This window comes from Phragmites australis, chromosome 16 (assembly GCF_958298935.1).
Source record: "Phragmites australis chromosome 16, lpPhrAust1.1, whole genome shotgun sequence".
NCBI classification, from domain to species: domain Eukaryota; kingdom Viridiplantae; phylum Streptophyta; class Magnoliopsida; order Poales; family Poaceae; genus Phragmites; species Phragmites australis.
In genome coordinates, this window is record NC_084936.1 from 28808630 (window position 1) to 28833344 (window position 24715).

Here is a 24715-nt window from a genome sequence, read left to right on the forward strand (position 1 = left end):
TATTATAGCTAGCTACATATTATACTTGTCATATATATATATATATATTTGCAATTTTTCAAACGGTCGTGTAATTTTATAAATATATATAAATAAAAAATTCTCACCAGCCTCAGAGAGAGAAGTTCCATGCCGTGTTATGTTGCTGAGCCGAATTGGGCCGCTCGATAGGCAGGCAGGACTTATGAGAGGCGTCGGATGCAGCGGACGGCCGATACGATGCCGACTGCACACCCGTGACGTCGCTTCCCTTCGTTCCCCATCCCCCCGTGACGGCCGATGATCCTGATCCGCTCCAGACCTAATCCCCTTCGCCGGCGCAACACCAAATCGTCAATCCATCCCATCTCATTCTATGGAGGACGAGGCAGTCGATCCACATCCAAGTGAAGTGCTGCTAGATCGCTCCGTGCTGCGACTCATAGATGAGGTAGCCGAGGAAATCGAAAGAGGAGGAGCACCGCCGCTGTCCGTCACCGTGGCCAAAATTCTTGATGGCATCCCGGCGTGCGGCAGCAGAGAAGAGATGCAAATCGCCAGGCAAAGAGCGATCACAGCAGAGATTTTGCGCTATCGGGCAGAGGTCGAGGCGCCGGCGGCGGCAACCGTTCGCGACCGCAAAGCCTCCCGCCCCAGCGCGGTGGAGAAGGTCGTGGTGGCCTTCAGCGGCAACGACGACGCTGCCTTCTACCGTGAGGTACTGGAAGGCATCGAACCTGTTCTTGAGGTCGCCGACCCCCCAGGAGTGACCTCCCTGGCCCTTCGCCTGTCTTGGGCACCAGGCTTCCCCTTGCGCAGCAGGTACCCCTCCGGCGCCGTCATCTGGAGCTCTCACCACAACATACTCGTCCTCTTCGTCACCACATACGCTTCCGGTCTCTGTTGGCCAGGGTTTTACCTGGTCTACGATTCCTGGGCCAGTTCGGTCGCCGTGATCCCGCCGCTGCCATCCTGGTCCGCCTACATGTTCTCGCACTGCAGCATTGGGACCGGGTCCGCCGTCCTGCGCCACGAGGCGCCCAGCAACTATGTGCTCGCCGACCTTCTCCTCCGTCAAGAACACGGTTGCGCCACAAACAAGGCCGATCTGTTTCTGTGGTGGTCGTCCGGCGACTGCGCCGGCCGGTGGATGCAGAAACAGGTGGAGCTCCCCCTCCCCTCTGAGCCTGAGAAACACACGTCGAAGCGCACCTACAACTTCACCGCCGACGCGGTGTTCGCGGGCGGATGGAGCCGCCTCTGCTGGGTCGATCTTCTCCAGGGTGTCTTGGTCTGCGACGACGTGTTGGCTGCATGTCCTCGGTTCCGCTTCATCGCGTTGCCCGAGGGGTGTTTCATCAAGCATGTCCTCCGGGGGCAACCGGAGGAGTACCGGTCCGCATGCTGCGTCGAGCGTCCTGGTGAAGGGATCCTCAAGCTTGTCACCATGGACGGCCATGGCCAAGACAGCCCCATCAGCGATGTGACCCTCACCACGTGGAGCCTGTCCCTCGACGGCTGCCGACCGGAGTGGGTGAAAGGCCCATCCGTCACCCTCCGCGAGCTCTTGACCGACCCAACCTACAAGGATGTCCTGGGTCTGCAGCCGCTCATACCTGTCCTTAGCATGGTTCAAGATGATGTCGTCTACCTCTCCTTTGCTCCCCGCCGTGAGTCCATCCATGCTGACGACCGTGAGTCCGTCGATGCTGACGACCGTGAGTCCATCGATGCTGATGACCTTGAGTCCGTCGATGCTGATGACATTGTGGATGTTCCAGCCAGAGGTTTCTGTATGGTTAGGCTTAGCCTCGACCTGCAGCGTCGGAGGGTGTTGTCTGCCCACAAGTTACCTCCTGAAAGCAGAGTTATTCCCAACCCTGATATCTTCACGAGTGACTTCAACACCTACTTCAACAAGGTATATTGCCCCTTTTTTTTCTTCCTGAGATTGTCCGGCACCATCTAGTATTTACTATTGCGTCTGACTGACATATATTCTTGTTTCTTCTAGACAAGTCAGTGGTGTGAAGCGCAGCAGAAGCTTGGTGAAGATGCAAGCCATTCGAGTGGTGAGAAGCTTCCCCGTATCAGCGATGCCGCGCTGATGTCCGCCCGACCTTGTTTCAGGCCCAACACTTGGCCTCGCTCGTTAGGTAGCAGCTATAGGATGGGATTGGCTGAGCTTCTGGATGGTGTTTTCTGTGACTGAGGCGCGGGATGGAGGAGGAAGGGCGACGTGGGATGGATCGGACTCTCACTTCTTGAGCAATCTGTCTTTCAGTTTTAGCTCAGTATGTTTATCACTGCCATTGTTATCTTTTGAAACAGATGATCTCAATATAGCTGCCATAATGTGTTAGATCACTGCTTACTCAGGACATAGGAATTAAGACAATGAAAGAGGCAGTACAGCTTCGTAAACTCTTTCCAGCTGCTTAATGAATTGAGCCCTCGAAGGACATGGCCGAGGTTACTGTGCACACATGGCTGCTACCAAATCATTGTACTGTTTATGTTTACTTTTGTGTAACTATCAGTTGAGCTGTGGTTAAACTTTTGATATCTTTGTCAGGTTCGGCCTTCCTTTATGACAAGAATCACGTGCAACCTCTCTCTCCACGAGTACTGTCCTGATCTTATTCCTGTTAGTCTTAGAGGAGCCGAATTCTGAAGTTTTCGAGTTCTGTCATGATCCTGTTCCTATTAGTTTTATAGGAGCTGAATTCTGAAGTTTTGCTTCTGGCATTCCATGAAATGTTGTAGCCTTACAAATACTTTCTTTCTAACAAAGTCGCTCAAAGACATTTGAATATAGAAATCACAGTGACTCACTGAGTAGTTATTTAACACAGTACCTGAGTTCTGAATGCATGCTATTTCTATATTATCATTGAGAAATGATTATTAGGGAAATAGACAACTTTTTGCTGATCTGAATGCATGTTAGAGCAGAGAGCCTCTAATGTCACGAATTGTTGCGGGTTTTCCTCCCCGTCAGTTCTGTTCGCACGTAGCAATATTCAGGTAAAGCTACTGCTATACTTCCTCAAATTAGCAGATCTAGAGTTTGGTAATTGAACTGTGTTTTTTACTGATTAACTATATACCAATACATCCGAACGTAACATGTAATTTGATGGTTACTGGGTAGCTCATCTGAACATCATTTAGCTTGCTTGCTGGTACCTCTAAACAAATCAGTGCCTGCCTGAATGTATGGCTCCATTTCTTCTTCCCTACGCCTCAGCCACGAGCATTGACTCAAGCTCACAAATCAACAGAGCTGAACATACCTATTCCTGCAAGCTTTAGGCCAAGCAAAGCCCAGAGCTGCATCACACAGCATTGCCTCCACAAAACGGTGCCTAAATTATAGACTCTCCAACAGTCACATAACTGGGCCATGACTTAAGCATAGAAAATAACATTATTTTCACAAGGAATGCTGAAACAATAATCTGTGTGTTGATTCTGTATCCTAAAAAAAATAACATACGTTTCATAACGACTTGTTACATGAATCAAACCCAATATAAACACCACTCGAAAGTCCAGTGGCAGGAGCGCGCTAACGGGCCTAGCTATGTTTCTAGTGTGTTTGATTTTCCGGTCCTCGTAGCAATGCTCCCACAGCCCAACAACGTGCAGTGCAGTTTAGTGGGTTTTACAAGCACCAGAACTACTTATCTTCGTTTCATGTGAATCTACCTCTGATTTCTATAATTTTTTTAATATTATATTTTAATACGGATATTACAGAAATAGTACCAGAAATGAGAAAAATTTAAAAGTAATACCTATTCACCCTACCGTATGGCGAAATATTATTTTCATCGTACCATACAACGAAAATTGCTGACGTGGCGTTGGCGGCAGTACTAGGGTGCATTACTGCAGTTATGAGGTAGTTTTCGCCATACGGTTTGGTGAAAATTAGTTATCGCCAAATCGTACGGCGAAAATAAATATCGCCAAACCGTATGGCGAAAAATAAATATCACCAAACGGGAGGCCGAAAAATCCCGTAGCATGGACCCTCCTTCCTGCGTGGGCCCGTGAGCCCTATCTCCTGCGTCGTAATGGCCAAAAAAATTTGTTCTGTCGACGAAATATTGTGTCGTTTTTTATTTTGCAATTGAAATTATTTCTGAAACGGAATGAAAAGGTGTAAAATAAATTGTAGAATTGCTTGTCTGACAATGAGAGGTAGCTGATAAATATTACATGGTAGACTACAATAGTAGTTTTTTTTGAACGAGAACCGTGGGGCAAAAGAACCCCCCGGCGGCATTTGATTAATAAAAGAGAGGAGGATCCAGTGGATCCAAAAAGCTACAAAGTTAACCAACAGTTAACTAGAAGGAAAAATAATAACAAAAAAATTACAAACTGTCCAGCCATAGTCGAATTGCAGAGTGAAGATTGGGCCTAATTCTGTGAAGATGAAGAATAATCTCTTGCTTGAAACTGATCTTCCAGGAGGAGACACTAGGCATCCTTCTATTGAATATGATTGCATTCCTTTCATTCCATAAGCACCATGCAGCCACCATGAAGATTTCCATGAAAAAAGGGAAAGGAAAAGCATTCCTGGCCAATATGATCTTGTGCTGTATTTGAGCTTCCTCATTCCATACTATGCCAAGGGAGAACCACCGTGCAGCAGCACTAGGGCACTCAAAGAAAAGGTGCTCAAGTGTTTCTTCAGTATTGCATTGACCCATAACAGATGATCTCAATATAGCTGCCATAATGTGTTAGATCACTACTTATCTTCGTTTCTAGTGTGTTTGATTTTCCGGTCCTCGTAGCAATGCTCCCACAGCCCAACAACGTGCAGTGCAGTTTAGTGGGTTTTACAAGCACCAGAACTACTTATCTTCGTTTCATGTGAATCTACCTCTGATTTCTATAATTTTTTTAATATTATATTTTAATACGGATATTACAGAAATAGTACCAGAAATGAGAAAAATTTAAAAGTAATACCTATTCGCCCTACCATATGGCGAAATATTATTTTCATCGTACCATACAACGAAAATAGCTGACGTGGCGTTGGCGGCAGTATTAGGGTGCATTACTGCAGTTACGAGGTAGTTTTCACCGTACGGTTTGGTGAAAATTAGTTATCGCCAAATCGTACGGCGAAAATAAATATCGCCAAACCGTATGGCGAAAAATAAATATCACCAAACGGGAGGCCGAAAAATCCCGTAGCATGGACCCTCCTTCCTGCGTGGGCCCGTGAGCCCTATCTCCTGCGTCGTAATGGCCAAAAAAATTTGTTCTGTCGACGAAATATTGTGTCGTTTTTTATTTTGCAATTGAAATTATTTCTGAAACGGAATGAAAAGGTGTAAAATAAATTGTAGAATTGCTTGTCTGACAATGAGAGGTAGCTGATAAATATTACATGGTAGACTACAATAGTAGTTTTTTTTGAACGAGAACCGTGGGGCAAAAGAACCCCCCGGCGGCATTTGATTAATAAAAGAGAGGAGGATCCAGTGGATCCAAAAAGCTACAAAGTTAACCAACAGTTAACTAGAAGGAAAAATAATAACAAAAAAATTACAAACTGTCCAGCCATAGTCGAATTGCAGAGTGAAGATTGGGCCTAATTCTGTGAAGATGAAGAATAATCTCTTGCTTGAAACTGATCTTCCAGGAGGAGACACTAGGCATCCTTCTATTGAATATGATTGCATTCCTTTCATTCCATAAGCACCATGCAGCCACCATGAAGATTTCCATGAAAAAAGGGAAAGGAAAAGCATTCCTGGCCAATATGATCTTGTGCTGTATTTGAGCTTCCTCATTCCATACTATGCCAAGGGAGAACCACCGTGCAGCAGCACTAGGGCACTCAAAGAAAAGGTGCTCAAGTGTTTCTTCAGTATTGCATTGACCCATAACACAGTTGTAGTTTTCCAGATATTTTTTCCTTCTTCTTAGCATGTTTCTAGTGTTCAATCTATCATTTAGGAGGAGCCAGGAGAAAAACTTTATCCTTGGAATACATTTAGACTTCCAGATCCATAACATGGTGATTGGGGGTCGAATGGATTTGAAGTGATGATGGTAGAACTTACTGACAGAGTAAACATGATGTCCCCAAATGAAGGTCCAAACATCCTTCTCTTCATGACTATCATTGCTTAGCTCCAGAAGATCTTCTGCTAACTGTAGCATCTCATTATGTGCCTGCCTTGTCATAGGAATTCTGAAAAGATTCACTATGTTGCTTTGCTCTTTAACACTTTTCAGAGATATGACTGGGTCCTTGGCAAAAGAATGCAGATTGGGATATTTCTGTGAGAAAATAGTATCCACAATTATATCATCCCAGAAGCTGATTGTATCCCCAACGTTTGGAATACATTTGGCAATGCCTCTATATTGGTGACTGAGCCTGAGGATGTCCTTCCACCAAAAGGATCCTTTTTCTCTTCTGAGATGAGGCACTCCATCAGGATAGTATCTGTTCCATACAAGTGTGACCCACTGGATGTCTTTTTTCTGATAGAACTTATCCAATTGCTTCAGTAAGAGAGCATCATTCTGCAGCTGCAAATTAACAACTCCCAAGCCCCCTTTCTCTTTTGGTTTCATGACCAATTTCCATGCAGCTAGGTTATACCCTTTCCTTCTAAAGTCACTGCCTCTCCAAAGACAGTCTTTTCTGTACTTGTCAATTGCCTCAACTACTGCAACTGGTAACTTCAGAGAGCACATATAGTAGGTGGGGAGGGAGGATAGCACTGAATTTACCAATTGCAGCCTACCAGCATAGGACAGGAATTGAGCACTTGCAGAAAGCCTTCTTTCCACTCTACATATCAGAGGTGCATAATCTTTGACCTGAGGTTTGGTGAGACCTAGAGGGAGACCAAGATATGTGAATGGGAAACTCCCAACTGTACATCCAAATGCATTTGCCAGGCTAGTGGCATTATCATTATCCATGTTAATTGGGACAAGACAAGATTTGTGAAAATTCACCCTCAACCCAGTTGACAAGGTGAAATCTTGTAACAACCCCTTGAGATGTATCAATTGCTGCTCATTTCCTTGCATTACAATAATTGTATCATCTGCATATTGGATGATTGGGAAAGCAGTATCACTGTTTTGAGGAAAGGGAGCAGAGAGAGCACCTTGTGTGTATGCCTTATTGACCACACTTTACAATAGGTCAGCAGCCACTGCAAACAATAAAGGTGAGAGGGGATCACCTTGCCTTACCCCTCTCTTACACTTGAAGTCTTTCCCTGCAACTCCATTGAGCAGCACTGAGGATGTGGCTGAGGACAAGATATCTATAATCCAAAAGATCCACCTCTGTGAGAAGCCTTTAGCCTTTAGCATTTCAATAATGACTGAGTGCTCTACCATATCAAAGGCTTTTTCAAAATCTAATTTCAATATAATGATTTCCCTTCTAGAGTGATGACACTGATGTAGAAATTCAAATGCCCATCCCAAACAGTCCTGTATTGATTTCCCTTTTATGAATCCATATTGATTGGCATGCACCACTCTTGGCATTTCTTTCTGCAGCCTATTTGCCAAAAGTTTGGTGATAATCTTCATAGAGGTGTTTAGCAAAGATATGGGCCTGAAATCATTTACAGTTTCAGGATTATCTTTTTTGGGGACTAAGGTGATATAGGAATAATTGATGCTCTTGAGATCAGCAAGATGATCATAGAAATCAGCACACATCTTGTACAAGTCCTCTTTTATAATGTGCCAGGTCTTCTTCACAAAGAAACCATTAAAACCATCAGGCCCAGGGGCCTTATCATTTGAGAAATCCAACACAATTGCATCTATCTCTTCCATGGAGAAAGGCAGGCAAAGCTCACTCAGATTCTGTACTTCAGGAATTAGGCTACTAAGGTCAAACTGCATCTCTGTTGCCACAGTTATCCCAAGCCTATTTTTAAACTCTTCCCAGAAAAGTAGGCTTTTATCCTGATGGCTGGTTATCATTCTTCCATCATTGCCAATGATTTGACTGATGCTATTCCTTCTGTATCTTTCAGTAGCCATGGCATGAAAGAACCTAGTGTTTTCATCTCCAAGTTGTACAAACCTTTGTGTAAACCTTTGTCTCCAATAGGTTTGTTGCATTCTGAGCAGCATCTGAAGTTGCCTCTTAATTATATCTCTGAATTTTGACTCATGTGAGTGTAGCACTCTAAGTTCTTCCAACATATCAAAGAAAGCAATAGTGAGATTGCAATTTGCAATGAGTTTTGATAGGTTGGAGATGTTCCTTGCCCAGTTCTTAAGAATTTTCCTTAGGAGCTTAAATTTAGTACTAACAATATGGGTACTATTGGATTGACGAGCAGGTATGACCCAGGAATTACTGATGGTCTGCATACAAGAGGGATGGCTGAACCAATAATTTTCAAACCTGAAAATATTGGCTTTGGGAATGGCAGTACTGATTTGTACTTTGCATGGCAGATGGTCAGAAATGATCCTAGCAAGAGGGAGGACCATGGTAGAAGGATACTTGGTTATCCAAGAGGCAGAAGTGAAAAACCAGTCAATCTGCTCAAGAAGAGGAATGTTCTGCATGTTGCTCCAGGTAAAACTGCGACCTTTGATGGGAAGCTCAATGAGGCCCAAGTGACTGATAATGCTGCTGAAGACTAGGATGTCATTGTAATTCCCTCCTGGTCTATTTCTATTCTCAATGGATCTGTAGAAATTGAAATCCCCTAGAATTAACCAAAGATCATCGTCTCCAATTTCAAGACTGTATAACCAATTCACAAAAGAATCTCTAAGAGGCTGCCTGCATGGGCCATACACAACAACCAGAGTCCAACTCTCCATGTTATGAACAGAAGTGACAAGGAGTTTGATTGCAAATGGGTGCTTCTCAAGTGTAGTGACAGAAAAAGAGGAACCAGCCCAGCACACTAAAATTCCCCCAGAAGCACCATTTGAAGGGCAAAAATCAAAATGATCAAATCTTTTGGGGGCAAAATTCTTTATATATCGTAGGTCAAAATTCTCTCTCTTTGTTTCTTGAAGACAGAAAATGTAGGCTTCACTCTCATCAATTTTGTTTCGCACTGAGTTCCATTTTTCACTATCATTAATTCCACAAACATTCCAGCAAAGAATGTTCCAAGCACGATTTATGTCATTCATTTGATAAAAAAGTAGCAGAATATATCAGAGCACATGGCAATACAATCACCATGATAAGTTTCACCACCATACATATGAGTTTGGACCCAAGTACTAATAATAAGCAACATATAGGTATAGATAGAAGAGAGACACAAGACAAAAGAGTCTCTCTCAGAAGGTCTTCTCCTGTTGAATTTAATCATTGTCTTCCTCATGCAGATCAGCTACTGTGAGCTCCCCAGGAGGCACACCACAGAAATCTGTCCCCAGTTCCACTAGCAAACTTGGGTCAATTGGCTCCACTTCAACAGCTTCCATGGACTGACTTGTAGCAATTGGCTCTACTTCCTCAGCTTCAGTGGGCAGACAAATTTGTCCACTAGTGATACTCCTTTTCAGATCTTGAACAGTAGAGATCTTGACAGTCTTCTTGGATTCTCCCTTCCTCCTTCTTGGTTCATTGTCCAGCTGTATAAAGTCCTCAGAAAATTCTTTCCTCAGCCTTGCACTCCTTCTAACCTCATCATCCACAATAGGTGTACTAGCTTTTGCTGTTCTTCTTTTCTTTTTGGGTGTGATGATGCTAAGTGAAGCAACTGAAAGTTCTTCTTGGGCATCTTCATCTATCACCATTTCAGTTGTATTTTCAACTCCAGCATCATTAGTTTCCATGGCCAGATGGAATCCAAAACCTGGATGCAGGTTTTCCATGATCTGCTTCACTACAAAGTTTTCATCATATGGAACTAACGCCCCTTCATTTTCAGACCTAACAACAGCAGGCACAGCACTATGAGTATGATCAGCTGACCCTGAGATGTTGCCAACAGTATCAGTAGCATGAGACTCAGCAACAGGCATAAGCTGCAGAGTTGGCATAGCTTCTGATCTCTTATCCATGGGAGATAGATATGAGCAGGAGGCCTCAGCATTGTTACCCCAGGCTGGATTGTCAGTACACATTTCCCAAGTATCATTATTTACTGGTATCATCATCTGAAGAGGCATCATAGCAGGACCTTTCATTGGCAAAACCATATGCATGCGAAGACCCATTTTCGTAATATCAGCAAGGAGCATTTCTACTGAAGGGACAGGCCCAAAGCTTTGATGCAGACCCAGCATATTTGCAAGCTCTCTAACCTGTGAGTCACTCTGAAAACTGTGCTGACTTTGATCCGCGAGAACAATTGATCTTTCAGCTGTTGGCAGTGGGAGGTCAAGAGTTATTGGTGGTCCTTCAGAGGCTGTGGGAATGCCATCGTCCTCCAGGTTGGAGAGAATTCTCTCTGTGAGAGGGGGATTAGTACTGCTAGCTGGCGTCTCTTTGTTTCCTGGGCTCTGAGTTAATTTGGGTCGCCAATAAATCTTGGGCTTTCCCCTTGTGATACACCATTTGTACTTGTGCCCATAATTAAAACAAGCAGCGCAACGGACTGCCGAAGTGCAGTTAATAGCTTTGTGATTAATGCTAAAACAGCGAAAACAAAGCCCAAGGTGTCGAGCATCATCAATGGCACTGTTACCCACAAAGCTTTTCTGATGAACTGAATTCAAAATCAACTTTGAAACCTGAGTACCTGACCTTTCGAACTGATGCTCATGAACGTTTTCCACCACCATGACACGGTGGATTTGAAGTCCCTTTTGCTTGGACAAACGATTTTCAAAAGAAGCATCCAAATTACTATGGCTAGCTGAGCAATCAGGAGAAGAAGATTTTAAGAGAATCCCTGGCCTCGACTTATTCTGAATGAGACCCATCTGAGCAAGATTAATCTCAAAAGATCCAACAACAAGAATGGATTGTTCTTCCTGAGGGCGACTCTTAGCTTTGGGTGATGACTGAATAATCTTCTTTGCAAAACTGACACTCTTCTTTGCTTTAGCTTTTTCAGTCTTCTTCTGAGATTTTGATAGGACTTTTGTCCATGATTTGAACTCTTCTTCCTCCCATAGTCTCTTCTCCCTCTCCCAATGCGGAACACCATTGTTCCAGAGGTGGAAGTAGACATCAAAAGACTTGCCAATAAATCTTCGCAGTTCATAAACAGCAAAACCCACTGGTTTGCAAGAGACAGTGAAGCTGAAATGATTCTGACTTAGATATTTAACCTGAAAATCTTCAGCCCGTCCACCAAGGCAGGATTGCAAAGCCAAAGAAACTGAGTCTTCTGTCAGCCGAAACAGGTATCTTCTGAAAGTAGCAAGAAGGATGAAAGAACTGCCGTTGATTCTTTTGCCAAAACGATTAAACATCGCTTCCTCAAAATCCAATCCATGACCAAAATCCATGCGAGAGGCAAGTTCGGCAGAGCAAACAATGGTGCGGGGAAAACCAACAGGAACCACACGAGAGACAAACAGAGCACAGCGGAGAAAAGAGAGAGCTGGGGAAAAGGAAGACTTCACCAGAGAGGCACAACCTGGAGGGAAGCTTCACCGGAGAAGCACAGCATTGGTGAAGGGGCGCGCCGTTTGCGTCTTCATGTCTCCTCTCAGTTTAGCGTTGACTACAATAGTAGTTGTAAAGCATAAGTTGTATAGAACCCGGTTCAGAGGTTACATAAGCTGATTAACATTACATGTGACATAGGGTTTTTCGTTGTAGCGCGAATAGTCCCTAACCATAAAGATGTGCCGACAATAAATATTGGCATGTACGGTATGCCTAAAGAGTAACTTAATAGCGTGCTGCTGCTAAACCAAATATATCTTAGGGAATGAAAATAGGCCAGGGTACCATAGATACTCTCTACTGAGTGCACCTAGGATATTTGCCCTTTCTTTGGGCATCGAGTCCCGCTGCCTTAGCACGACGGATCCTCTCTCGCTTCCTTTCCCTCTCTGCTTCGCTTGTTTGAGCCGTGGCGCGCTCCTTCGTGGTGTTCCTGATGCGCTCCTCCTCCTGCCACTTCATCCGTAGTTCATCCTGATGCCGTTCGTACTCTCGGCGCTGATAAGCTTCCCTTCTCCACCGCATCTCCATTAAAGATGGCAATGGGTACATAATACCCGTGTACCCGTAGGCAAAAAATCCGATGGGCAAGGATACAGGTTTCAATTTGCACCCATGGCACGGGTGCGGGTTTGCATCTAAACCCGTCGGGTTTCAAGAACCGGGAATGAAAAACCCTTGCCCGTGCCCGTTTCGCCCGTAAATCCACTCCAACAGCTTAGAGTTTCTCCATTTCTCTCCTCTCTCCAGTGGCTGACACCCGCAGACCCACCCACTCAGGGAGACAGGGACTCAAAACTCTCAGCCTCAAGCTGTCTCAACCTCTCACGCTCTCGGTCGCCACCAGCCAGAGTTTTGGACCAGAATCCAGATCTCGTATTCTCGTCCGCGGTCCACAGCTCCCACCCCGCCCAGCTCCGAGCTCGCTTCCCAAACCGCCGGCAGCACGCAGCCCCACAATCCCAGTTCCCACCCCGCCCAGCCCCTCCCCAGCCGTCGGCAGCACACAGCCCCACACTCCCTCCCTCCTCCTTCTCCTCCTCCTCCGTGAGACGGTGACCCGTTGGCAGCCCGCACTCCCTCCCTCCTCTGCCGGCAGCCTGTAGCCCCTCACTCCCTCCCTCCTCCCGGGACCTGACCGGCGGCAACCCGCACCGCAGCACCACAGGAGCTCGCGCCGGCGCGGGAGCTCCACTGTTCCAGCAATCCAGCGTGTGGGAGCTCATCTCTCTGGGTCGCCAACTCGCCATAGCGCTTCCCCGGTGTCCGGTGCGAAGACTGTGGACTCGTGCGAACATTGCCGGTGCTTGGCTTCCTCTGAAAGTCCGAATCCTCTCGAGGTACTGTGAAGTCTGAACTTTAGTCCGACTCCAAATGTGTAGTTTTCAATTGTGTCTTGTGAGTTGATGTAAGTTAGCATAAAGGCCATACAATGATTATTCAATAGGATGTGCAGACCATAAGCTAATTTCTTCCATTTTGTTAGTTAATCTACTCCTTCTATTTAGATCTGGTTGTTGTGAGTAGTCCAGGCCATAAGCTAATTTCCTCTATTTTGTGACTTTCAGTTGATAATTGAGATGGCAGATAGTAGTTCCCTGCAGCATGCGAATGCTTCACATGCAACTGGTCCTCGTTTTCCCGCAATTGGTACTGATGAAGATATAAATGTAGTGGAAGTGGACGTATCGGAGGATGCAGGAACTGGTATTGCTGCGGGATCGAAGAGGAAGCTCACCTCAGCAGTCTGAACGACTTCAAAAAAGTGTGCGTGGATGGAGTTTGGAGGGCTAAGTGCAACCACTGCAAGAAGAAACTTTCAGCCACATCAAGAAATGGTACGACCCATTTGAAAACTCATTTGAAAACTTGTATATACAACAACACGAAGCCATGAGTGAAAATACAAGCTAATTTGAGGTTTGGAACTATTGAAAAGGGGTCAGTGGCTGTAGAAAATTATGTGTTTGATCAAGATGTAGCTAGAAGAGCTCTTTTTTCCATGATTATATTGCATGAGTACCCGCTATCCATTGTTGATCACCATGGCTCGTGCGTTGCAACCTTTGTTTCAAATGGGAACTAGAAATATTATTAGAAGGGACATACTTAGCTTCTATGAAGGGGAGAAAAGGAAAGCTAGAATATTTTTGCAAAGGACAAATTGCCGTGTTGCTATTACAACTGATCTATGGACAGCTGATAATAAAAAAAGGGACTATATGGCAGTCACTGGACATTTTATTGATGACTCTTGGACACTTAAAAGTTGTATATTGAGGTAATTTTCTAATTTTGCTTGCTGAAATGTTATCTGTTATGTCAATTATGAACTGTCCAACTGAATTATTGCACTCTGTAGTATAGATTTTCTAATTTTGCTTGCTGAAATATAGTATCATTTGCATGTTTATGTCAATTATGAATTGTCCGGCTGAAAGAATTATTGCATTCTTTTGTGTAGGTTTATATATGTGCCATGCCCCTATACTGGAGAAGTTATATGTGATGCATTGCACAAATGTCTCCAGAGTTGGGATCTTGATCGCAGGGTGTCCACTGTGACCCTTGACAATTGCAGCTTCAATGATAGCATGATTGGCTTAATGGAGACAAGGCTTGGGGCATCTAATATACTATTGAAAGGAAAGTGGCTGCATATGCGGTATTGTGCACATATCCTCAACCTCATTGTCAAAGATGGCATGTAAGTTATTGGAACTGCTGTTGCACACATCCGAGAGAGTGTTGCATATTGGATTGCTACACCAAAGAGGTATGAGAAATTTGAGAAAACAACTCTTGATGAATGTGTTGAGTTGGATAAGAAGTTGCACTTAGATTGCAAAACTAGATGGAACTCAACCTATATCATGCTTAGTATTGCTATACCTTATAGGAAGGTTTTTGAACGGTTGGGTGAACTTGATAGGAACTTTGTTTGCCCACCAGAAAATGATTGGTTATTTGCTACTACCGTTTGTGACAAATTAGAATTATTCTATGAGCTCACTGAGCTGTTTTCTAGAACCAAGTATGTGACAGCTAACCTTTTCTTCCCTAAAGTATGTGAGATTAAACTCAAAATCATGTCTTGGGGTCATGATGAAGATGAAATTATTAGGAAAATATCTGCTACCATGATAGCAAAGTATGATAAGTATTGGGCTGACATCCATGGTCTTATGGCTGTTGCTGTTATTCTTGATCCACGTCTTAAGATGACAATGTTGCATGCTTGCTACATTGCCCTTTTTGGTGAAGAAGCAGCTGGAAAATATGTTGCAGACGCCCATGAATTGCTAACTGATTTGATGAAAAATTACCAAGTGAAAGACCACAAGTTTATGGTCACATCATCTAGTGGTGCTTCTTCTTCAGTTAGTGCAGCTGTTGTTTTGTTAATTTTTAAAACTCTTGCTGCAAATAAGAAGACTACTACCTTTGTTAAAAGTAAGAATGAGCTAGAGCGCTATTTGGATGAAGAAACTCTTCCTCATGATGAGAATGATTATTTTGGTGTCCTTGGTTGGTGGAAAGTGGCCGGAACTAGTTATCCCACTTTGAGGCTAATTGCTCGTGATATTTTGGCTATTCCAATCACCACAGTAGCTTCTGAATCAGCTTTTAGCATTAGTGGAAGGATTTTAAGTGAGCATCGCAGCCGTCTTACTACTAGAATGTTGGAAGCTTTGATGTGCAGCTAAAGTCGGCTTCGTCACAATCTCAAAGGTTAACAAATGTGTATTTGCAATATGGTCTATTTCTAATATATGATCTGCTACTAATGTACATAAAATTTATTTGTAGATGAAGGTGATGGAAGGCTTAATAGCTTCTGGTCATGCCTTGAAGACATTGAAGAAGATATGCAAAAAGAATCATGCATCACTAATGTTGAATCTAATTGATAAACTTATTCATTGTTCTATTTATTTGTATGGAAGTATGGATAGACTGTTGTGTAATTGTGTTGTTGAACAATCCTATATGTGTGGGAATGTGTGATGCACTAAGTATTTAAGATTATTTATTTTCCTGTATGTTTAAATTTGATGAAATTGTTGGTATGTACTTGTATTGCTATAAAAAACTCCCTGTATAAAAAAACTGAAACTCCCTATATAAACTCCTTGTTGGCTAACGGGGACGCGGGCGTGCCCGCGGGCACATGATGCCCACGGATTGAGGGCACGGGCACAGTTTAATGCCCGTCGCGGGTGACGGGCACGGGCACGGGTACAAGATTTTCCTTGCGGGCGCGGGTCTATGTAGCCTCTATCAGAGGGTATTTTGCCCGTTGCCATCTATAATTAAAATGTTCACCCACCGCTTTTGATCTTTATTTTGCTTCATGTCTAGCGATTGCCTGAAGTCGTAGAGAGGTGGAGACTGGAAAAAAAAACAAGATGAGGGATTAGTAAGGGATTGTATGAAATTGTATGGAAATGCTCACATGTGTGATCTATGTCACTGTACCGGTGAATACTCGTATGATCTATATTAAAATTTATCATACTCGTAATTGACACACATAAAGAAGCGTAAGATATAGATAATATAGCTTCGTAAAACTCTTTCGAGCTGCTTAATGAATTGAGCCCTCGAAGGACATGGCTGAGGTTACTGTGCACACATTGCTGCTACCAAATCATTGTACTGTTTATGTTTACTTTTATGTAATTATCAGTTGCGCTGTGGTTAAACTTTTGATATATTTGTCAGGTTCGGCCTTCCTTAATGACAAGAATCACGTGCAACCTCTCTCTCCACGAGTACTGTCCTGATCTTATTCCTGTTAGTCTTAGAGGAGCCGAATTCTGAAGTTTTCGAGTTCTGTCATGATCCTGTTCCTATTAGTTTTATAGGAGCTGAATTCTGAAGTTTTGCTTCTGGCTTTCCATGAAATGTTGTAGCCTTACAAATATTTTCTTGCTAACAAAGTCACTCAAAGACATTTGAGTATAGAAATCACAGTGACTCACTGAGTAGTTAACACTGTACTTGAGTTCTGAATGCATGCTATTTCTATATTATCATTGAGAAATGATTATTAGGGAAATAGACAATTTTTTGCTGATCTGAATGCATGTTGGAGCAGAGAGCCTCTGATGTCACGAATTGTTGTGGGTTTTCCTCCCCGTCAGTTCTGTTCGCACGTAGCAATATTCAGGTAAAGCTACTGCTATACTTCCTCAAATTAGCAGATCTAGAGTTTGGTAATTGAACTGTGTTTTTTACTGATTAATTATATACCAATACATCCGAACGTAACATGTAATTTGATGGTTACTGGGTTGCTCATCTGAACATCATTTAGCTTGCTTGCTGGTACCTTAAAAAAAAGGAGATGAAGCGTGGGAGGATTCGTCGCGCGAGGGAAGCTAGTCTGGATGCTCTGTGGAAGAAAATATCCCGTTGCACTCAGTAATGCCTACCTTCTATCCCGGCAATTTACATTCCCTAAAGAAATGGAGAGCCTCGGAGTGTGCAATGAAACGACCAAACCGCGCCGAACAATAGCTAAGTGAGTATTAGTCGTAGCAGCTGCAAAAACTAATTTCTATCAGTCTGGTCCAAAGTCAGTTGTTCGTACCATCACCAGCCGATTTATTTATTTATATATATATATATATATTTCAAATATTTGCAATTTTTTCAAACAGCCGTGTAATTTTGTACCGTAGATATTAAAAAATTATATATAAAAATAAAAAAATCTCACCAGCCTCAGATAGAGGAGCTCCATGCCGTGTTGTGTTGCTGGGCCGAACTGGGCCGCTCGGTAGACAGGCAGGACATATGGGAGGCGTCGGATGCAGCGGACGGCCGATACGATGCCGATCCCCTTCGTTCTCGGTCCCCCCCGTTACGATCCCGATCCGCTACAGACCTAATCCCCTTCGTTCCACCCCTCTCTCCACCCACGCAACACCAAATCGTCAATCCAGCCCAGCCCATCCCATGGAGGACGAGGCAGTCGATCCACATCCAAGTGAAGTGCTGCTAGATCCCTCCGTGGTGCGACTCATAGATGAGGTAGCTGAGGAAATCGAAAGAGGAGGAGCGCCGCCGCTGTCCGTCACCGTGGCCAAAATTCTCGATGGCATCCCGGCGTGCGGCAGCACAGAAGAGTGGGAGGTCGCCAGGCAAAGAGCGTTCACAGCAGAGATTTTGCGCTATCGGGCAGAGGTCGAGGCGCCGGCGGCGGCAACCGTTCGCGACCGCAAAGCCTCCCGCCCCAGCGCAGTGGAGAAGGTCGTGGTGGCCTTCAGCGGCAACGACGACGCTGCCTTCTACCGTGAGGTACTGGAAGGCATCGAACCTGTTCTTGAGGTCGCCGACCCCCCAGGAGTGACCTCCCTGGCCCTTCGCCTGTCTTGGGCACCAGGCTTCCCCTTGCGCAGCAGGTACCCCTCCGGCGCCGTTATCTGGAGCTCTCACCACAACATACTCGTCCTCTTCGTCACCACATACGCTTCCGGTCTCTGTTGGCCAGGGTTTTACCTGGTCTACGATTCCTGGGCCAGTTCGGTCGCCGTGATCCCGCCGCTGCCATCCTGGTCCGCCTACATGTTCTCGCACTGCAGCATTGGGACCGGGTCCGCCGTCCTGCGCCACGAGGCGCCCAGCAACTATGTGCTCGCCGACCTTCTCCTCCGTCAAGAACACGGTTGCGCCACAAACAAGGCCGATCTGTTTCTGTGGTGGTCGTCCGGCGACTGCGCCGGCCGGTGGATGCAGAAACAGGTGGAGCTCCCCCTCCCCTCTGAGCCTGAGAAACACACGTCGAAGCGCACCTACAACTTCACCGCCGACGCGGTGTTCGCGGGCGGATGGAGTCGCCTCTGCTGGGTCGATCTTCTCCAGGGTGTCCTGGTCTGCGACGACGTGTTGGCTGCGTGTCCTCGGTTCCGCTTCATCGCGTTGCCCGAGGGGTGTTTCATCAAGCATGTCCTCCGGGGGCAACCGCGGGAGTACCGGTCCGCGTGCTGCGTCGAGCGTCCTGGTGAAAGGGTCCTCAAGTTTGTCACCATGGACGGCCATGGCCAAGACAGCCCCATCAGCGATGTGACCCTCACCACGTGGAGCCTGTCCCTCGACGGCTGCCGACCGGAGTGGGTGAAAGGCTCATCGGTCAGCCTCGGTGAGCTCTTGACCGACCCAACCTACAAGGATGTCCTGGGTCTGCAGCCGCTCATACCTGTCCTTAGCATGGTTCAAGATGATGTTGTCTACCTCTCCTTTGCTCCCCGCCGTGAGTCCATCCATGCTGACGACCGTGAGTCCGTCGATGCTGACGACCGTGAGTCCATCGATGCTGATGACCTTGAGTCCGTCGATGCTGATGACATTGTGGATGTTCCAGCCAGAGGTTTCTGTATGGTTAGGCTTAGCCTCGACCTGCAGCGTCGGAGGGTGTTGTCTGCCCACAAGTTACCTCCTGAAAGCAGAGTTATTCCCAACCCTGATATCTTCACGAGTGACTTCAACACCTACTTCAACAAGGTATATTGCCCCTTTTTTTTCTTCCTGAGATTGTCCGGCACCATCTAGTATTTACTATTGCGTCTGACTGACATATATTCTTGTTTCTTCTAGACAAGTCAGTGGTGTGAAGCGCAGCAGAAGCTTGGTGAAGATGCAAGCCATTCGAGTGGTGAGAAGCTTCCCCGTATCAGCGATGCCGCGCTGATGTCCGCCCGACCTTGTTTCAGCCCCAACACTTGGCCTCGCTCGTTAGGTAGCAGCTATAGGATGGGATTGTCTGAGCTTCTGGATGGTGTTTTCTGTGACTGAGGCGCGGGATGGAGGAGGAAGGGCGACGTGGGATGGATCGGACTCTCACCTCTTGAGCAATCTGTCTTTCAGTTTTAGTTCAGTATGTTTATCACTGCCATTGTTATCTTTTGAAACAGATGATCTCAATATAGCTGCCATAATGTGTTAGATCACTACTTATCTTCGTTTCTAGTGTGTTTGATTTTCCGGTCCTCGTAGCAATGCTCCCACAGCCCAACAACGTGCAGTGCAGTTTAGTGGGTTTTACAAGCACCAGAACTACTTATCTTCGTTTCATGTGAATCTACCTCTGATTTCTATAATTTTTTTAATATTATATTTTAATACGGATATTACAGAAATAGTACCAGAAATGAGAAAAATTTAAAAGTAATACCTATTCGCCCTACCATATGGCGAAATATTATTTTCATCGTACCATACAACGAAAATAGCTGACGTGGCGTTGGCGGCAGTATTAGGGTGCATTACTGCAGTTACGAGGTAGTTTTCACCGTACGGTTTGGTGAAAATTAGTTATCGCCAAATCGTACGGCGAAAATAAATATCGCCAAACCGTACGGCGAAAAATAAATATCACCAAACGGGAGGCCGAAAAATCCCGTAGCATGGACCCTCCCTCCTGCGTGGGCCCGTGAGCCCTATCTCCTACGTCGTAATGGCCAAAAAAATTTGTTCTGTCGACGAAATATTGTGTCGTTTTTTTATTTTTTGATTGAAATTATTTCTGAAACGGAATGAAAAGGTGTAAAATAAATTGTAGAATTGCTTGTCCGACAATGAGAGGTAGCTGATAGATATTACATGGTAGACTACAATAGTAATTGTAAAGCATAAGTTGCATAGAACCTAGTTCAGATGTTACATAAGCTGATTAACATTACATGTGACATAGGGTTTTTCGTTGTAGCGCGAATAGTCCATAACCATAAAGATTTGCCGACAATAAATATTGGCATGTACGGTACGCCTAAAGAGTAACTTAATAGCGTGCTGCTGCTAAACCAAATATATCTTAGGGAATGAAAATAGGCCAGGGTACCATAGGTACTCTCTACTGAGTGCACCTAGGATATTTGTCCTTTCTTTGGGCATCGAGTCCCGCTGCCTTAGCGCGACGGATCCTCTCTCGCTTCCTTTCCCTCTCTGCTTCGCTTGTTTGAGCCGTGGCGCGCTCCTTCGCGGTGTTCCTGATGCGCTCCTCCTCCTGCCGCTTCATCCGTAGTTCATCCTGATGCCGTTCGTACTCTCGGCGCTGGTAAGCTTCCCTCCTCCACCGCATCTCCATTAAAGATGGCAATGGGTACATAATACCCGCGTACCCGTAGGCAAAAAATCCAATGGGCAAGGATACATGTTTCAATTTGCACCCATGGGCACGGGTGCGGGTTTGCATGTAAACCCGTCGGGTTTCAAGAACCAGGAATGAAAAACCCTTGCCCGTGCTCGTTTCGCCCATAAATCCACTCCAACAGCTTAGAGTTTCTCCATTTCTCTCCTCTCTCCAGTGGCTGACACCCGCAGACCCACCCACTCAGGGTGACAGGGACTCAAAACTCTCAGCCTCAAGCTGTCTCAACCTCTCACGCTCTCGGTCGCCACTAGCCAGAGTTTTGGACCAGAATCCAGATCTCGTATTCTCGTCCGCGGTCCGCAGCTCCCACCCCGCCCAGCTCCGAGCTCGCTTCCCAGACCGCCGGCAGCACGCAGCCCCATAATCCCAGTTCCCACCCCGCCCAGCCCCTCCCCGGCCCCAGCCGCCGGCAGCACATAGCCCCACACTCCCTCCCTCCTCCTCCTCCTCCGTGAGACGGTGACCTGTTGGCAGCCCGCACTCCCTCCCTCCCTCCTCCTCCTCCTCCGTGAGACGGCGACCTGTTGGCAGCCCGCACTCCCTCCCTCCCTCCTCTGCCAGCAGCCCGTAGCCCCTCACTCCCTCCCTCCTCCCGGGACCTGACCGGCGGCAACCCGCACCGCAGCCCCACAGGAGCTCGCGCCGGCTCGGGAGCTCCACTGTTCCAGCAATCCAGCGTGTGGGAGCTCATCTCTCTGGGTCGCCAACTCGCCATAGCGCTTCCCCGGTGTCCGGTGCGAAGACTGTGGACTCGTGCGAAGATTGCCGGTGCTTGGCTTCCTCTGAAAGTCCGAATCCTCTCGAGGTACTGTGAAGTCTGAACTTTAGTCCGACTCCAAATGTGTAGTTTTCAATTGTGTCTTGTGAGTTGATGTAAGTTAGCATAAAGGCCATACAATGATTATTCAATAGGATGTGCAGACCATAAGCTAATTTCTTCCATTTTGTTAGTTAATGTACTCCTTCTGTTTAGATCTGGTTGTTGTGAGTAGTCCAGGCCATAAGCTAATTTCCTCTATTTTGTGACTTACAGTTGATAATTGAGATGGCATATAGTAGTTCCCTGCAGCATGCGAATGCTTCACATGCAACTGGTCCTCGTTTTCCCGCAATTGGTACTGATGAAGATATAAATGTAGTGGAAGTGGACGTATCAGAGGATGCAGGAGAAGTTATATGTGATGCATTGCACAAATATCTCCAGAGTTGGGATCTTGATCGCAGGGTGTCCATTGTGACCCTTGACAATTGCAGCTTCAATGATAGCATGATTGGCTTAATGGAGACAAGGCTTGGGGCATCTAATATACTATTGAAAGGAAAGTGGCTGCATATGCGGTGTTGTGCACATATCTTCAACCTCATTGTCAAAGATGGCATGGAAGTCATTGGAACTGCTGTTGCACACATCCGAGAGAGTGTTGCATATTGGATTGCTACACCAAAGAGGTATGAGAAATTTGAGAAAACAACTCTTGATGAATGTGTTGAGTTGGATAAGAAGTTGCACTTAGATTGCAATACTAGATGGAACTCAACCTATATCATGCTTAGTATTGCTATACCTTATAGAAAGGTTTTTGAACGGTTGGGTGAACTTGATAGGAACTTTGTTTGCCCACCAGAAAATGATTGGCTATTTGCTACTACCGTTTGTGACAAATTAGAATTATTCTATAAGCTCACTGAGCTGTTTTCTAGAACCAAGTATGTGACAGCTAACCTTTTCTTCCCTAAAGTATGTGAGATTAAACTCAAAATCATGTCTTGGGGTCATGATGAAGATGAAATTATTAGAAAAATATCTGCTACCATGATAGCAAAGTATGATAAGTATTGGGCTGACATCCATGGTCATATGGCTATTGCTGTTATTCTTAATCCACATCTTAAGATGACAATGTTGCATGCTTGCTACATTGCCCTTTTTGGTGAAGAAGCAGCTGGAAAATATGTTGCAGACGCCCATGAATTGCTAACTGATTTGATGAAAAATTACCAAGTGAAAGACCACAAGTTTATGGGCACATCATCTAGTGGTGCTTCTTCTTCAGTTAGTGCAGCTGTTGTTTTATTAATTTTTAAAACTCTTGCTGCAAATAAGAAGACTACTACCTTTGTTAAAAGTAAGAATGAGCTAGAGCGCTATTTGGATGAAGAAACTCTTCCTCATGATGAGAATGATTATTTTGGTGTCCTTGGTTGGTGGAAAGTGGCCGGAACTAGTTATCCCACTTTGAGGCTAATTGCTCGTGACATTTTGGCTATTCCAATCACCACAGTAGCTTCTGAATTAGCTTTTAGCACTAGTGGAAGGATTTTAAGTGAGCATCGCAGCCGTCTTACTACTATAATGTTGGAAGCTTTGATGTGCAGCTAAAGTTGGCTTCGTCACAATCTCAAAGGTAAACAAATGTGTATTTGCAATATGTTCTATTTCTAATATATGATCTGCTACTAATGTACATAAAATTTGTTTGTAGATGAAGGTGATGGAAGGCTTAATAGCTTCTGGTCATGCCTTGAAGACATTGAAGAAGATATGCAAAAAGAATCATGCATCACTAATGTTGAATCTAATTGATAAACTTATTCATTGTTCTATTTATTTGTATGGAAGTATGGATAGACTGTTGTGTAATTGTGTTGTTGAACAATCCTATATGTGTGAGAATGTGTGATGCACTAAGTATTTAAGATTATTTATTTTCTTGTATGTTTAAATTTGATGAAATTGTTGGTATGTACTTGTATTGCTATAAAAAGCTCCCTGTATAAAAAACTGAAACTCCCTATATAAACTACTTGTTGGCTGACGGGGACGTGGGCATGCCCGTGGGCACATGATGCCCACGGATTGAGGGCACGGGCACAGTTTAATGCCCGTCGCGGGTGACGGGCACGGGCACAGGTACAAGATTTTCCTTGCGGGCGTGGGTCTATGTAGCCTCTATCCGAGGGTATTTTGCCTGTTGCCATCTATAATCTCCATGTTCACCCACCGCTTTTGATCCTTATTTTGCTTCATGTCTAGCGATTGCCTGAAGTCGTAGAGAGGTGGAGACTGAAAAAAAAAAATAAGATGAGGAATTAGTAAGAGATTGTATGAAATCGTATGGAAATGCTCACATGTGTGATCTATGTCACTGTACCGGTGAATATTCGTATGGGCTATATTAAAACTTGTCATACTCGTAATTGACACACATAAAGAAGCGTAGGATATAGATAATATAGCTTCGTAAAACTCTTTCGAGCTGCTTAATGAATTGAGCCCTCGAAGGACATGGCTGAGGTTACTGTGCACACATGGCTGCTACCAAATCATTGTACTGTTTATGTTTACTTTTATGTAATTACCAGTTGAGCTGTGGTTATACTTTTGATATCTTTGTCAGGTTCGGCCTTCCTTAATGACAAGAATCATGTGCAACCTCTCTCTCTCTCGACGAGTACTGTCCTGATCTTATTCCTGTTAGTCTTAGAGGAGCCGAATTCTGAAGTTTTCCAGTTCTGTCATGATCCTGTTCCTATTAGTTTTATAGGAGCTGAATTCTGAAGTTTTGCTTCTGGCTTTCCATGAAATGTTGTAGCCTTACAAATATTATCTTGCTAACAAAGTCACTCAAAGACATTTGAATATAGAAATCACAGTGACTCACTGAGTAGTTAACACAGCACTTGAGTTCTGAATGCATGCTATTTCTATATTATCATTGAGAAATGATTATTAGGGAAATAGACAATTTTTTGCTGATCTGAATGCATGTTGGAGCAGAGAGCCTCTGATGTCACGAATTGTTGTGTGTTTTCCTCCCCGTCAGTTCTGTTCGCACGTAGCAATATTCAGGTAAAGCTACTGCATCCGAACTGTGTTTTTTACTGATTAATTATATACCAATACATCCGAACGTAACATGTAATTTGATGGTTACTGGGTTGCTCACCTGAACATCATT

The 24715-nt window shown here is 44.8% G+C and overlaps 2 protein-coding genes across 6 annotated transcripts; both read left to right on the top strand.

Annotated features, from left to right (window-relative positions):
- Positions 1 to 211: 211 nt before the first annotated feature.
- LOC133896236 (uncharacterized) lies at positions 212 to 16547 on the top strand. 5 transcript variants are annotated; one of them, XR_009905730.1, is made up of 4 exons: positions 212 to 1900; positions 1994 to 2273; positions 2359 to 2451; positions 2555 to 2688. XR_009905730.1 is itself a non-coding variant. In XM_062336801.1 (4 exons), exons 1-2 carry the CDS (start codon positions 356 to 358, stop codon positions 2189 to 2191), a joined length of 1743 nt encoding a protein of 580 aa, XP_062192785.1. In that variant the 5' UTR covers positions 212 to 355; the 3' UTR covers position 2192; positions 2664 to 2687; positions 16424 to 16547. The 5 variants fall into 5 exon arrangements, 2 of the variants coding, with proteins under 2 accessions (XP_062192785.1, XP_062192784.1); XM_062336801.1 differs by lacking the exon at positions 2359 to 2451 and adding an exon at positions 16424 to 16547 and having other exon boundaries at positions 1994 to 2192; positions 2664 to 2687; XR_009905729.1 differs by having other exon boundaries at positions 1994 to 2451.
- Positions 16548 to 17448: 901 nt separating this feature from the next.
- LOC133896205 (uncharacterized) lies at positions 17449 to 19555 on the top strand. The gene is made up of 2 exons (XM_062336760.1): positions 17449 to 19108; positions 19202 to 19555. The coding sequence occupies exons 1-2, from the start codon at positions 17564 to 17566 to the stop codon at positions 19397 to 19399; spliced, it is 1743 nt and encodes a 580-aa protein (XP_062192744.1). The 5' UTR covers positions 17449 to 17563; the 3' UTR covers positions 19400 to 19555.
- The last annotated feature ends 5160 nt before the right edge of the window (positions 19556 to 24715 follow it).